This window comes from Suillus clintonianus (genome assembly GCF_016758775.1).
Source record: "Suillus clintonianus strain FC179 chromosome Unknown DEU56scaffold_44, whole genome shotgun sequence".
Lineage (NCBI taxonomy): Eukaryota > Fungi > Basidiomycota > Agaricomycetes > Boletales > Suillaceae > Suillus > Suillus clintonianus.
Window position 1 is genome coordinate 331 of NW_024539268.1, and position 13405 is coordinate 13735.

Sequence of the window (13405 nt, forward strand, 5' to 3'; positions counted from 1 at the left end):
AAGTTTTCCGAAGTACGTACATATGCGTCACTTTCGCGCAGTCGTTGATTGTTTATCCTAGAATCAATTGATCATCTTCTCCGAGTAGAAGCTTAGTTCATCAGCGCTCCTGTTATATAGAGGGCACGATATGAAGATAGCTGTAACCACGTTCTTCGTCCACCCATCATGGTTTTCCCTGATCCAACCCATGAAATGGGTTCAGCTGGCGATCAGTCCCCCGGCGCTGCGTCCAAGGATGAACAACAACATCGCCTGCCGTTTACCTTCTTCGATCCAGCAAGCATGCACGAATTGGAGCGCACGATGACAGCACGATCTACTCGTTCCCACCACCGTCCGCTAGACGACTGTCCCCCTCCCCCTTTACCGACAAGCAAATTGGTTGATAATCGTAAATCCGCTATATCTATCGCCATGGAAAGCGGATCTGGTAGTGGTGATGATGGCTTTGATTTTGAGCAGACTCTGAAGGACCTCGTTCGACGGTATGTGATTCACCACTATCTTTCCACTGGCTCTAACGCGTCACAGACGGGGTGAAGCCTCCATTAAGGCCCGTGAGTTGGGCGTGATGTTTCAAGATTTGCGCATAGCCGGCCTTGGAGCACGTGCAACACTGCAGCCCACAATGGGCTCCATATTGAATCCCTCTACTGCCCTGAAAAATATCACCGCAATGCGCAATCCCGAAATCCGTGACATTCTGTCAGGCTTTGAAGGCGTGGTAATGCCAGGAGAGATGTTGCGTGAGTCTAGGTTCTATTCGGTTGCTTTGTATTGACTTCCAATTCAGTTGTTCTGGGGCGTCCTGGTTCCGGCTGTAGCACGTTCCTAAAAGCGCTCTCCAATCAGACGTCGGAGTATCACGCTGTCGAAGGTGATATATGTTACGACTCCTTCACCCCTGAGGAAATAGCCAATCAATATCGGGGCGATGTCATCTACTGTCCCGAAGATGATGTCCATTTTCCGACCCTCACAGTTGAGCAGACACTATCCTTCGCAATCAAAACCCGTACGCCACATATGCGCTTTACCAATCAGTCCCGCGAGCAGTATAATCGCGACGTTATCGACATCTTGATCAGGATTTTCGGACTGCACCACGCACGTAATACCGTTGTTGGGAACGCCGCTATACGAGGCGTATCAGGTGGAGAGAAGAAGCGTGTTTCTATTGCAGAGGCTTTGTCGTGCAGGAGCTTGATCAGCTCCTGGGACAAGTTTGTTACCACTCACTTCGTTGTCTGTGATAGATGCTGATGTCACTTGTAGCTCGACCCGTGGTCTAGATGCGTCGACAGCGTTAGAGTTCATTCAGGCACTTCGCATTGGCACCGATATCGGGCGGATTACGACAATTGTCTCTCTTTACCAAGCCGGCGAGCAGTTGTATAACCTGTTTGACAAGGTATGCGTTATCTCCGAGGGCCGAATGGTCTACTTTGGGCCTGCAAAAGAGGCACGCCAACATTTCATGAGTATGGGATATGAACCCTACCACCGACAAACGACGTCTGATTTTCTTGTTTCTGGTACGTGGTGTTATAATGGCCCTTATCATAATCTGAGATTTCCTAGTCACGGATCCAAATGCGAGAAATTTTCGGGATGAAGTCGAAGGAACAGTACCCAGAACAGCTGCGGAAATGGCAGCTTATTTCCTCGCGTCTCCGCTAGGGAAAGCTAACCGTCAATCGGTTGATAACTACCGCGACCTCTATGTGGGCAAACCCGAACGCAAGGAAGCATACAACCTTAGTGCGGTAATGGAGCATGCGCGTCATGCGCCGAAGAGTAATTCCTACACAATATCAATCCCAATGCAAGTCAGGGCAGTAATGGTCCGCCGGGTCCAGATAATCAAGGGCGATGTCGTCTCCCAAGTGGTGCAACTTGTGTGCGTACCAATTATATGCTCATGTTGGTATAACGTGTTGATGCCCCCTAAGCGTACAGATATTCCAAGCCATCGTGATGGGCACGGTTTTCTATAACCTCCCCGATGCAACTTCTGGTTACTTCTCTCGCGGGGGCATCCTGTTCTTGTTGGTGACATTCTTCTTGTCCATGAAGTTTCTAATCAGTCTATAGTGCCTTGTTTTTCGGCGCCATGTCTGCGATGGCAGAGATACCTGCCCTCTTTGCTCAGCGTCCCATAATCCTCCGTCACCACAAAGCAGCGATGTATTATCCATTCATTGAAAGTCTGGCTTACACGGTCGTCGATATACCAATTACGTTCGTCATCCAGGGTGTTTTCTCTGTACTCCTGTACTTCTTGGTCAACCTTCAGAGGACACCATCACAGTTCTTGTAAGTAGTTTCCTGTCGACAAGATTACTCACTCTACAGATCTGACATCCCTTTCTGACAGCGTATTCTTCTTGGTGGTTTTCACGATGACGATTGCGATGAAAGGATTTTTCAGAATGGTCGCTGCAGCTTTTAAAGAAGAGTCTAGTGCTACATCAGTCGCTGGCATTGGCGTCTTGGTCTTCTCGTTGTTCACTGGTTATACGGTTCCTCGGCTTAGCATCCCGGGTGCTCTTCGCTGGATCACTTACTTGAATGTACGATGACGATCTATCTTCCGAGTGCCGCGCTGAAATATCTATTGCAGCCTCTCGGGTTCGGGTTCGAATCATTGATGATGAACGAATTTCACACCTTGAACGGGATATGCACTACCTTAGTCCCTCAGGGTCCTGCATATCAAAATATATCGCTGACTAATCAAGTCTGCACCACTGTCGGAGCTCAGCCTGGAATGTCGACTGTGGACGGTAACGCCTTCACTTACCTATCGTATGATTACAAGTACAGCGATCTTTGGCGCGTACGTCCCAATCTATTTTTCTGACGAGTCATGACCATAACCAGTTTAATTTATTTTCTATCAGAATTACGGCATTATCTGTGCATTTGGTGCCGCTTTCATTCTCTTGTTGCTCCTCGCTACGGAATTTAACACCGGATCGGCATTTGATTCTGCTGTCACTCTCTTCAAAAAGCCCAAGAGTGTAGGTTCTGTTGGGCCCGCCAATGTAAGAAGAGATGAAGAAAAAGCGGGACCATCAGCACCTCGTGAAAATGCGCCCAGACACAGCAATGCATCTAGAGGAAAGAAGAAACCTGAGCTTCCCGATATCTTCACCTGGCACCATGTGCAATACGTTGTGCCAATTTCAGGGGGGTCAGAGAGGAGGTTGTTGGACAACATTTCTGGTTATGTCGCACCTGGAAAGATAACTGCTCTCATGGGCGAATCGGGCGCAGGAAAGGTTATCGTCATCTTACTGGTCAACGTCGCTTTAGACTGACAAGACTGTGATAGACTACTCTGCTCAACGTCCTTGCCGAGCGCGTCGATGTTGGTGTCGTTTCAGGCGACCGTTTCATCAATGGACAACCCCTCCCCTCAGACTTCCAAGCACAAACGTAGGTAAAAAACCGCATCGTCGTTGGGCAACGCTAAAAACTGGTTCAGTGGATATTGTCAGCAGACGGATACCCATCTACCCCAGGCCACTGTTAGGGAAGCCATTCTCTCTTCAGCTCATCTTAGACAATCAGAATTTGTCCCTATGGAGGAGATTCAGGCTCAGTATGTCCTCCTTTTTACGTTGTATTATTGGGGATTCTGACTGGTATTATTTAGCGTCGACAAGTGCCTCCAAATGTGTGGCCTCGAGGCCTATGCAGACGCAGTTGTGGGCTCGTTGGGCGTTGAACATAAAAAGCGCACGACAATAGCCGTCGAACTGGCCGCGAAGGTATGTACATCTTTGGAGATGCAGCGCCCTGTTCGAACTTAGCGTGCCAATAGCCCAAACTTCTTCTTTTCCTTGATGAACCTACATCTGGTCTCGATTCCCAATCGGCTTGGGGCATCATAACATTCCTTCGTGAGCTGGCTGACAGTGGACAAGCTATCTTGTGCACGTGAGTGTTGTATACATTCAATAGTGTTCCCCATTCTGAGCTTTATTAGTATTCATCAACCTTCTGGGGAGCTTTTTCAATTGTTTGACAAACTTCTCCTCCTTCGCAAGGGTGGCCAAACCGTCTACTTCGGTGACATTGGAGAAAAATCTTCCACGATGTTGAAATATTTCGAGCGCAATGGAGCCCCACCCTGTGACGAGGAAGCCAACCCGTAAGTCCTTTTTTTCGTCCAGGTGTTTGTGGAATTAAGCTATAGCAGTGCGGAATACATGCTTGATGTCATTGGTGCTGGAGCAACCGCGAACACATCTGTTGATTGGCATAATGTCTGGCAACTTTCGCCAGAAGCTGTCGTGCTTGAGGATGAGCTTGGGCGCATTCATACTGAAGGTCGATCTCGTCCCGTTGTCCAGACAGCGCTGCGCACCCGATTTGCCACTTCATGGAGGCACCAAACCATTGCCCTTACACAGCGCAACTACCAAGCATATTGGCGGAATCCAACCTACTTGATGGCAAAGCTAGGTCTCAATATCGCTGGTGGTCTATTGATCGGCTTCACATTCTTCAAGACGAAAGACTCCCTTCAGGGTACACAGAACAAACTCTTTGTATGACTTCCGACATCTGATGAAGTGGCTTCGTTCGCTAACTGGTATCACAGGCAATTTTCTTGGCCACAATTTTGTGTGTACCCCTTTCTCAACAGATGCAGGGGATCTACATCGATATTCGGTCAATTTATGAAGTCCGCGAGCGCCAGAGCAGGATGTACAAGTGGACTGCTCTCGTAACCTCTCAAATCCTTGTCGAGATACCTTGGAATATCTTTTGCTCGTCAATATTCTTTATTTGCTGGTACTGGACGGTCGGATTCGACAATGACCGGGCCGGATATACCTATCTGGTGTATGGAGTCATATTCCCGCTCTATTACACGACGATCGCACTCGCAATAGCTTCAATGGCTCCAAGTGCATTTATTGCTTCGTTGTTATTCAGCGCGCTCTTCTCGTTTGTTGTTATATTGTAAGTCAATTTTCTATGTTGATGACGCGACTTGCTGATGTATGGCCTAGTAACGGTGTCATGCAACCATTCCGTGAGCTAGGCTGGTGGCAGTGGATGTACAGGGTTTCGCCTTTCACATATCTTATTGAAGGCCTTTACGGTCAAGGTTTGTGCTACATGTTTTTTTCATTCGCATCAAACTCAACTTCTTCTTAGCGGTCGGCGGACAGGCAATTGTTTGCGCGTCAACGGAACTTGTTACCATTGTTCCTCCTACTGGACTTACATGTGCCGATTATATGGACCCTTTCATGTCTTACGCGGGCGGATATCTAACAAACCCCGATGCGACGTCGAGCTGCCTCTACTGTCCATATCAGACGACGGACCAGTTCATGTTTTCTGGATTCAATATCGAGTATTCTCACCGCTGGCGTGATGTTGGTATCATGTTTGGCGTCATTGCGTTTAATGTAAGTCGTACCCCTTCTGTTCACATTGGGCATTCACGAAATGTACCTTTCCAAGATTCTTGCAATTTTCACACTGACCTACCTATTTCGCATTCGGAAGGGTAATCTTCTGCCGTCATTCAAGCGTAGACTGTGAAAAATGAGACATGTAGAATGTGCATATGATACATAATGATCCTACAGAGTTTGTGCAGTACCTCATTGTAATTGACAAGTGGATTGTGACATATGGGCAACTTGTGCCTCTCGTTTTCGAAGTGACATCCAGCCGTAGAAACCTCCAAGACCATTAATCTCATCCACTTCATGCTTCGTCGTCGAACCTCAACGTTGAAGAACGACGTCCTCTCCGAATGGGATGTAAGCAGGGATTATTGCCCTGCGACGAGGTCTTCCTGAAGTACGCCATAAATATATGGGAGAGAAAAAATGCAGGCCAAACAGCCCTCCGCCAGATACCCGCATCAGACTTGTGGATTGTACTGTATGGTTGTAAAGCGATAACAACCCACGTCGTGGCAAAAGTCAGCACGAAAGACACCTCGACATAGCGCGCGACTGTCTCTAGGGAACCGGGATTCATTTCGACCACGTTCATCCCAAAGACCGACTGTTGTATCAGTGAGCACTTTTGTTCATGTTGTACGTTCAAAGACATACAGCAGTAAAACTGGCGGGCAAGAAGACCATGGTCAGGTATGAAATCTACAAAAGGGATGAGCTCTCTCGGTAGATACGTGGCTGTCAGCGCACCTGCTTCATCACCGCAGAGTCTCGAAGGGTTGCCTCTGTTAATCTCTGTGTCTGACGACTGTCCTCGATATTGATAGACGCGAATGCCAAGTCCGTAGCATTCTTCAATCGACTAATGAACATCAAACATTTCCTTTCTAACCTGTCGATTTCAGAAAGAAGGTTCTTGCATTCTCGCTCCATCAACTCCTTTGTAGTGTTTTGATTATCGATAAACTCCTTTGAAGTGCTTTGATTATCGCTAGGCTCCATTGCAGGGTTAGGAGAGTCCTTGACGAATTCGACAGATATCTGAAAATCATGAAGGAGGGTTTGGTAATGGAGTAAGTGAGCCTGAAGGCTGTGGAGGCTGTGGTTCCGATCGGCCATACGAGTGAAGTCGGACTCATTCAAGATTGCCTCCTGAAGATGATGAGCCTTCACCACAACACTCACAGACTGCGTACACACCAACTCCTTGATGCGCAAATACAACACTTCAAATGCCTCATCCCACGCATACAGCGCGTACCACAAAATTGCCAGGAAGAAAAAAGTTGGATCTTTGGATGCCTCGAATATTTTATTCCAGTAAACACTTCCACCTGCGAGCTCCATAACCTGATGCAAGCGCTCGGCGGTCGTGCGGCCAGGCAGCGAAGGATGATACGTTATGATTGTGGAGGAATTACTCTCACGGATCATATGGACTGCCATGAGGTCAATGAGAAGTACATGTTCGCCTATGAACGGCCTCAGACAAAGATTGGGGCAAAAAGCAATTGCGAATTACCGTGCAGGTGAAGTGGTGCCAGAACGTCTATAGAGTTCTTTCTTTCTGTATGCGTTACGATGAGAAGCAGTCAACCGTCGAAAAAGCAACGAACTTGCGCCTGATGAGCTAGAAGACGAAGGAACCCTGTGAATTGGCTTCTCCGTGGTTCGAATGAAAGGAAGGATAACTGTGATATCTACTCGGAAAAATGGATTAAAAATCTCTGGACCGAAAGGTAGTGATTAGACGCACGATCCCCCTTTCCATGTCGAACCTCTTCCCGATATCGCGAAGGAATCCAGTTTGTGGAGGATGAGAAGAAGAATGGCTCAATGTTAAACCTAAAAGGAAAATGCCGTTCGTGGTTGGAGAACAATCAAGCTAGACTCAGAGCAACTTGCGAACCTCGTCCCCAACATCTTCAAAACGGGTACAGTCAGGTTATCCACGAACAACGCCCGAACACGGACGTTCTCCACCTGATTGTGATTATTTGTTAATCACTCACTGATGAAACAGGGTAAAAGCAATACTTTCCTTCTCATGTAATTTTGACCAGAATTTATTTTCTTCCTCTGCAACGTCGTCCAGTCGTTGCGCGCACAGTGTTTTGAATTTCCCGTCGTTGTCCATTACGTCAATGCCATGTATGACGCACGGTCCCCTTTCCGCACACTTGATAAACATCTTGCTTCGTTCCACTGGTATTGAAGTCCAGTTGCCGAAGAGCTTTTGCGGGTATCCGTGCCATTTATGTTCGCCCTCATGCAATGACCGCTCACGGAGTGGAAGGTCGGTGTTAAAATCGACCCAAGGCCATGGCCCCGAGGGTGCTGCATGACGATATCTGAACGAAAACAAGATGACACGTCTTGCAAGTAAATAAATATTGAAATGCGAAAAAAAGTGAGAATTGTCACATTGGTGCTGGGATCGAAGAAGTCTGCGTGCCTACCGCCGTGCTTGATGTGTTTCTGGATAACATGCTAGGGAACAGATTGCATAGGTCTACTTGGGTTGTGTCTTCTGGGCTGGAGGTGTATCTACCTGTTGGCGTACGCATTATACCCATCTATTAGCGCCAGCCTGGGCAGGCTACCTCCAAGTGAAGCCAACACATTCTGTCTTGGCATCAACCAGGGTCTTTTTGGAACGAGGCGGAAGCATGTTAGGAGTGTGATGTCGTACGACGGGGGTGGGCCCAAATCGAAATTGAAAAGTGGCCTATCAGTGCAACCGTATGGCGATCAAAGTCGCCCTGTTAAGGCTATAAGGTAGTTGTATCATATTAGGAGAAAGCGCGGTGCCTACCTGGGCCTATGTGGCCTATATAGGCTGCTTAGTCTTGTGGGGTATGTCAGAGGCAGACAAGCGTAACTCACGGCGGCCACTGCTGCGAGCTCTTGCTTCTTACGCCCACACTTGAGGTGTTTCACAGCACCGAAACGATCGCTCCTAATAACGGAGAGGCATGGACTGTGACCCGGAACGGAGTGTTCTCGTAAACCATCCTCAATTGAGCTCTCAATGAACTGATCAACGAGCAGCTAATTGGGACGATAGATCCGGACCAGTCACAACTCTGTAGTGGCAGGCCTGCATAGTCCGTAGCCTGACACTCCATCAATCATCCTTGTAACGGTGACGGTAGTCTGCACTTGCCATCATACACGTGGGTAACACTGGCAGCATCGTTGGTGCAGTAACATTGAAATTTATTGATTCTGTCACAGCTTGCAGCTGTGGATGAAGAAGGCTTTTCAGTGTCCCTACCGAAGCGTACTATTGGCAGCTCTTCCCTTGAGAAAGTCAGACTTTAGTGACTCTCCATGAGCCGTGACCGAACGAGTGCATGAATTCAGGGTGACTCTGCGGGCATGGTCCAGACTACAGGTGTACAAGTGATGATCATGAAGACGAGCAGTAACGGCACAGGGTTTAAACTGTACAGCAGCCCTGCCGCGGATATCACGCACAAACTGATCCAGCACGTGGACTAGGCTATCCAGGCTGGGCTATATTGTGTAACTCCTCACCACCGGGTCTAGCTCCTCAGGCCTCAGTTCTTGGTATTTGAATGGTTGGACCTCCCAGAATAAATTCACGCTTGGCAGATCACAGTCGTCACGGTCACGGTGGTGGGCGCCAGCTTCCCGAAAAATCTGTGAATCCAAACAGAGGCCATGATGGTGTGGACGCAGCTTACTAGTAGGTAGTATATGTGCTGCCTGCTGAGTTGGGGTCTTGCACCTTCGGAGTACATAGTTGAAGTTTGAACACTACCGGGGAGTAGCACATCACATGATATAGAGTGTCAGAGGTCTTGGCGTACTCGTGGTGACTACAACCGAATAGGACCCATGATAGTGACATATTGACATACCATGCTCGGTTCTACTTTTCTTCGTTTGTCTTTTCGTCTTCGGCTTGTATGTATCCAGTAAGGCCAGAGAGCAGCTGGGAACTTTTATGAAGGTATGGTGAGAACATAATCAAGAAGGAATATCCACTGTTCCTCATATTTGTTTTGTCTACTAGCTAGGGGACTATCATATGCAGGCGACGATTCCGCTTCGACATCGGTGCCCTGCCGCCGATCTGGGTCCCTTTGAGTCAATGCCTGACTTCGCATTGCCCGATATTTCATGACAACGAAGCCGTCCAAGCCGTACGCATATGCACAGACAGAAGCTTCGATTTTATCCTGTCATCGTCGTGAAGTGATACTACCAGTCGACCCTTCTGCTGGACAGTCATTCCCGCTAAGCACCCCCCCATTAATATTGTACGAGTTCAAATTACGACATGGGCATCCCCGGGAAATCCCCACTACTAATCACCTGGCGTCTCTGAGTCTCACGGTGCTTTTAACAAATATTACATACTTTTAATGATATTGTACCTAGTCTAGCAATTGGAGCTCTGTCAGTGTGGAGGAGCTCGGGTGGTGAGTGGCATCGAGACTTTCATTCCAAACCGACTGATCAGGATGTAATAGGCTCAAGAATTCCTTGGCGAGGACTTTGTTCTCAAGTGGGCCAGAATAATCATTTATATCCACTACCGTGGCTATCTTTGGTATACCACCCCGGTAGGCACATCGACAAGATTCTCAAGATCTCTTGAGATAGAAGCTTGCACTATCGTTATTCGGGCAGCGAACACACGTTGGGGCCTGGATGACGACGGCCTTGGCTGTGTCTCGAAGCCTGGGAGCTGATTCAGAAGGGCTGTCGAATATTCTTTGGTTCACTGATTAGAATGATCACAATCGCATCCAAATGATATCATATGCGAAATATTTTTTGTCATTGAAGCGAAAAGATGCAGGTATAAAAACTCGTCGTCGCCCCCCCTCCACATCTGCATATCTGCACACTCTACCATGGAGGTTAAATCAACAGCGATCGAGCAACATTTTCACCCGGCTTCGGCCAAAACTTGGGTGGATTATTGTCCTTCCAACATACGTCCTTACCTCTATCTAGCGCGAGTTCACAACCCCGCTGGAACACTCTTGCTATTCTATCCATGCTGTGGGTAGCTTTTTGTGATTTTATTGTCTCTTGTTGATTTAAATATTCTAGCATGGTCGGTCACCATGGCCTGCTACGCACACGGTACACCGATATCGACAGTGTGGACCTATGTTGGATTGTTCCTTGCTGCCTCCCAAGTGTTCCACGCCGCTGGGTGTGTGATCAATGACATGTGGGACAAGGACGTCGACGCTGCCGTTCGTGAGTGTTTCACATTCAGTAAAGTGGTGGTCCCTTGTGACGCTTTCACTTTAAGCGCGAACACGCACACGACCCTTGGCTGCGGGTGATGTCTCCATGTTCCAGGCGTTTATTTTCCTTATCCCACAGCTTGCCCTTGGCGTCTGGCTATTGATGCAGTTGAATGAATACAGGTGCGTTTATTTTGCCTTTTTCGTCGAGTCTCATCATCATTGCTCCTATTCAAAAGCTTACGGCTTGGCCTCTCGTCCTTGGGCTTGGTTGTGTTGTATCCAGCCATGAAGCGTGTAACAAACTGGCCGCAAGCAGTGCTTGGTACGTTTTACAATGTTCCAAGACCGCAGTTATTGATATCATCGGATAGGCATGTGCTTCAATTGGGGGGCGCTTCTAGGAGCGGCTTCAGTTGCTGGAGCAGTTGATTGGCACGTGTATATTCCCCTTTACATTGGGGCTGCGTGCTGGACAATCGTGTACGACACTGCTTACGCCCGTCAAGTAAGGATCTTCTTTTAATCCGCGATCTTCGGCTGAATCAACCAACAAATAGGACAGAGATGAAGATGCCGAATATGGTGTGCGTTCGACTACGATTATCTTCGGAGATCAGATCCGGCCTATTCTCGCGATCTTTTCCGTCGTTGTCTGTTCTCTGGTTTCGTACGCCGGAATTCGCAATGGACATGGCCTCCCATTTTTTGTCGGTGTGGCCCTGGGGGCACTTCACCTTGCCCGACTCCTCACCAGGACTGACTTTGAAAATAAGGAGAGCTGCGATGCTACTCTCCTCAGCAACGCTTGGTTCGGCTTCTGGGTTTGGGCCGGAGCCATGGCCGACTTTGTTATAAAGACACAGGGCTAGATTAACAACCTGTCTCGAATCTCTTCTTTGACTTCTGTTTTTTTTTCCCCTCTCACGGCGTTATCTTGATTTTCCACTCCTCATTACGCAATGATACAATGAATTTCACGCGTACGAGCGATATGAAGTTCTGTACAAATTATAAATAAATCAGGGGACTGTGTCCCACCGTCTGCTGAATGTTTTAGTACATTGTATAGCCAATCTACAAAAGTTTCATTGATCACTATATCAGTCCCACAATACGCAATATGACAAGCCACGGCTCATGTTATTTCTGGTGACAATTGTGTCCTCTCTATCGATAAGAGCGCTTGCTTTGGAGGCCGAGCCGCTGATGCCAAGCATGAAATAAAGGCAGGAACCACAGGGAAATGGTGCCATCTTGTGAGGAGCCCAAACCATTGATTTTATTGTGTCATTGAAGTCTGCTCGACAATCAGTAATATGATAGGACTCTAGACACACTAAAAGTCTTCATTTAAATAAAAGAGTAAACAGCGGTTAACCGCCAGCAAACGATCAGGAGTCCGACGGAGTAGGCCCTCCTTTCGACCATCCGATTAGCTCCCTCATGGCACGTACACCAATGGGTCCCTCAATATTTTTAGCAGGATCCAGGGAAGCGCAGATAGCTTCGGCCAAGTGGTCGACACGAATTGGAGGGACGCTCAGCAGGGTGGCCACAGATACCAACGCCGAAGGTGTCTGCTCAGTCGCCTTCGGGAACCTCGTGCCGAACCAGCGGAGGATGGATGCTGGCATCGGTACAAATGACGGCATACCTGCGTGCACCCACGCCGCAAAGGTAAAGAAGTTGGCTGGGATAGTCATCGGCCTAGTCTCAGGGTCGTATATCATAGCTAGAGAATATAAGTTAGTGTCTAATGTCTTTCAAGTATGAGTGAAAATGCATTCTCACAAGGCCGAACGTGTACCGCTCGATACTGTGGATGTTCTTTCATGATTTCATCGATTTTTCCCTCGGCCTCCAGTTTGGTCTCTATGTATCGCACAGATATAGCAGGCCTGTGAAAATCTTCCGCAGAAACGTACACAAACGGGCGAACTTGCGTAATTCCTTGGGCAGGTTTACTGGCGGTGAAGGCCTCACACATACGGATGGCTAATACAACATATAATGATGCGCTGCTGACGTGAAGGCGGGTGAAGCTCACCTGTATCACGATTAAGTTTCTCGTAGGCTCCTAGATGGCGCGCCTCAACCGGAGTGATACCCGTAATGGACTTCAGCAAGCCCACGAAGTCCTTGTCGTGGAACTGTTTATTACGCTGTGTATTATCAAGGAGGGTGCCTATGGTGTGCACGACCGCGTTGACGCCAGGTAGAATATCAGCATATGTGTCAGGATTCATGGCGTCGGCTTTTCGCCATTCTACCTGGTGGTCTCTAAGCGTTTTACACGTTGAACAGGGGTTGTTGACGTACCTTCTCTGCCCAGTCTGGGGTATGGCCCTTTGGGGTACGATAAGGCTTCCCAGACGAACTGAACATGCACTATAGTCTCGGCATACAGAAAAGAAGTTCAGATATACCTAACACTGGTGACCCCCATGCCCCGCACAATCGCAGCCTTGCACACTGCAGAACCTAGAGTGCCACTGGATGAGATTCAATCGCCAGACGAAATCAGCGTCTCAGAAACCTCACCGACGAACCCATTTCCACCCACGACAAGGATTTTCTGGGCAACAGCAGACATAGTTAGGTAAGTAACAACTTGAAGATCAGTTCAAAGAAGACCGCCGGCGCTAAAAATATACAACCCGGGGTGAGTTGTTCATGCCCGAGGGACGTCACTAGCCGCCAGAACAGTGATGTACAGTAAATGTGCTGAAG

The 13405-nt window shown here is 48.1% G+C and overlaps 4 protein-coding genes across 4 annotated transcripts; 2 read left to right on the plus strand and 2 right to left on the minus strand.

Annotated features, from left to right (window-relative positions):
- Positions 1-417: 417 nt before the first annotated feature.
- On the plus strand, positions 418-5571 carry DEU56DRAFT_738301 (ABC-2 type transporter-domain-containing protein; the record flags this gene model as incomplete). The annotated part of the gene is made up of 20 exons (XM_041348651.1): positions 418-488; positions 535-749; positions 797-1226; positions 1279-1538; positions 1585-1903; positions 1956-2051; positions 2098-2319; positions 2381-2576; positions 2627-2842; positions 2907-3287; positions 3341-3444; positions 3494-3610; positions 3665-3779; positions 3833-3948; positions 3998-4162; positions 4211-4562; positions 4616-4980; positions 5031-5128; positions 5179-5435; positions 5491-5571. The coding sequence occupies 20 exons, from the start codon at positions 418-420 to the stop codon at positions 5569-5571; spliced, it is 4176 nt and encodes a 1391-aa protein (XP_041207494.1).
- Positions 5572-5739: 168 nt separating this feature from the next.
- On the minus strand, positions 5740-7817 carry DEU56DRAFT_981257 (uncharacterized protein; the record flags this gene model as incomplete). The annotated part of the gene is made up of 9 exons (XM_041359829.1): positions 7480-7817; positions 7348-7421; positions 7195-7283; positions 7055-7138; positions 6961-7005; positions 6639-6910; positions 6189-6590; positions 6096-6140; positions 5740-6045 (listed from the first exon to the last, which is right to left on the minus strand). The coding sequence occupies exons 1-9, from the start codon at positions 7627-7629 to the stop codon at positions 5740-5742; spliced, it is 1467 nt and encodes a 488-aa protein (XP_041207495.1). The 5' UTR covers positions 7630-7817.
- Positions 7818-10312: 2495 nt separating this feature from the next.
- DEU56DRAFT_738387 (UbiA prenyltransferase family-domain-containing protein) lies at positions 10313-11544 on the plus strand (the record flags this gene model as incomplete). The annotated part of the gene is made up of 6 exons (XM_041348656.1): positions 10313-10478; positions 10530-10682; positions 10738-10855; positions 10912-10997; positions 11047-11180; positions 11233-11544. Coding segments are annotated over 6 exons (969 nt in total), but the record flags the coding sequence as incomplete, so codon positions are not given.
- A 356-nt stretch (positions 11545-11900) lies between these two features.
- DEU56DRAFT_808429 (uncharacterized protein) lies at positions 11901-13377 on the minus strand. The gene is made up of 6 exons (XM_041353427.1): positions 13217-13377; positions 13102-13156; positions 12995-13052; positions 12723-12945; positions 12467-12670; positions 11901-12407 (listed from the first exon to the last, which is right to left on the minus strand). The coding sequence occupies exons 1-6, from the start codon at positions 13266-13268 to the stop codon at positions 12067-12069; spliced, it is 933 nt and encodes a 310-aa protein (XP_041207497.1). The 5' UTR covers positions 13269-13377; the 3' UTR covers positions 11901-12066.
- Between the last annotated feature and the right edge of the window lie 28 nt (positions 13378-13405).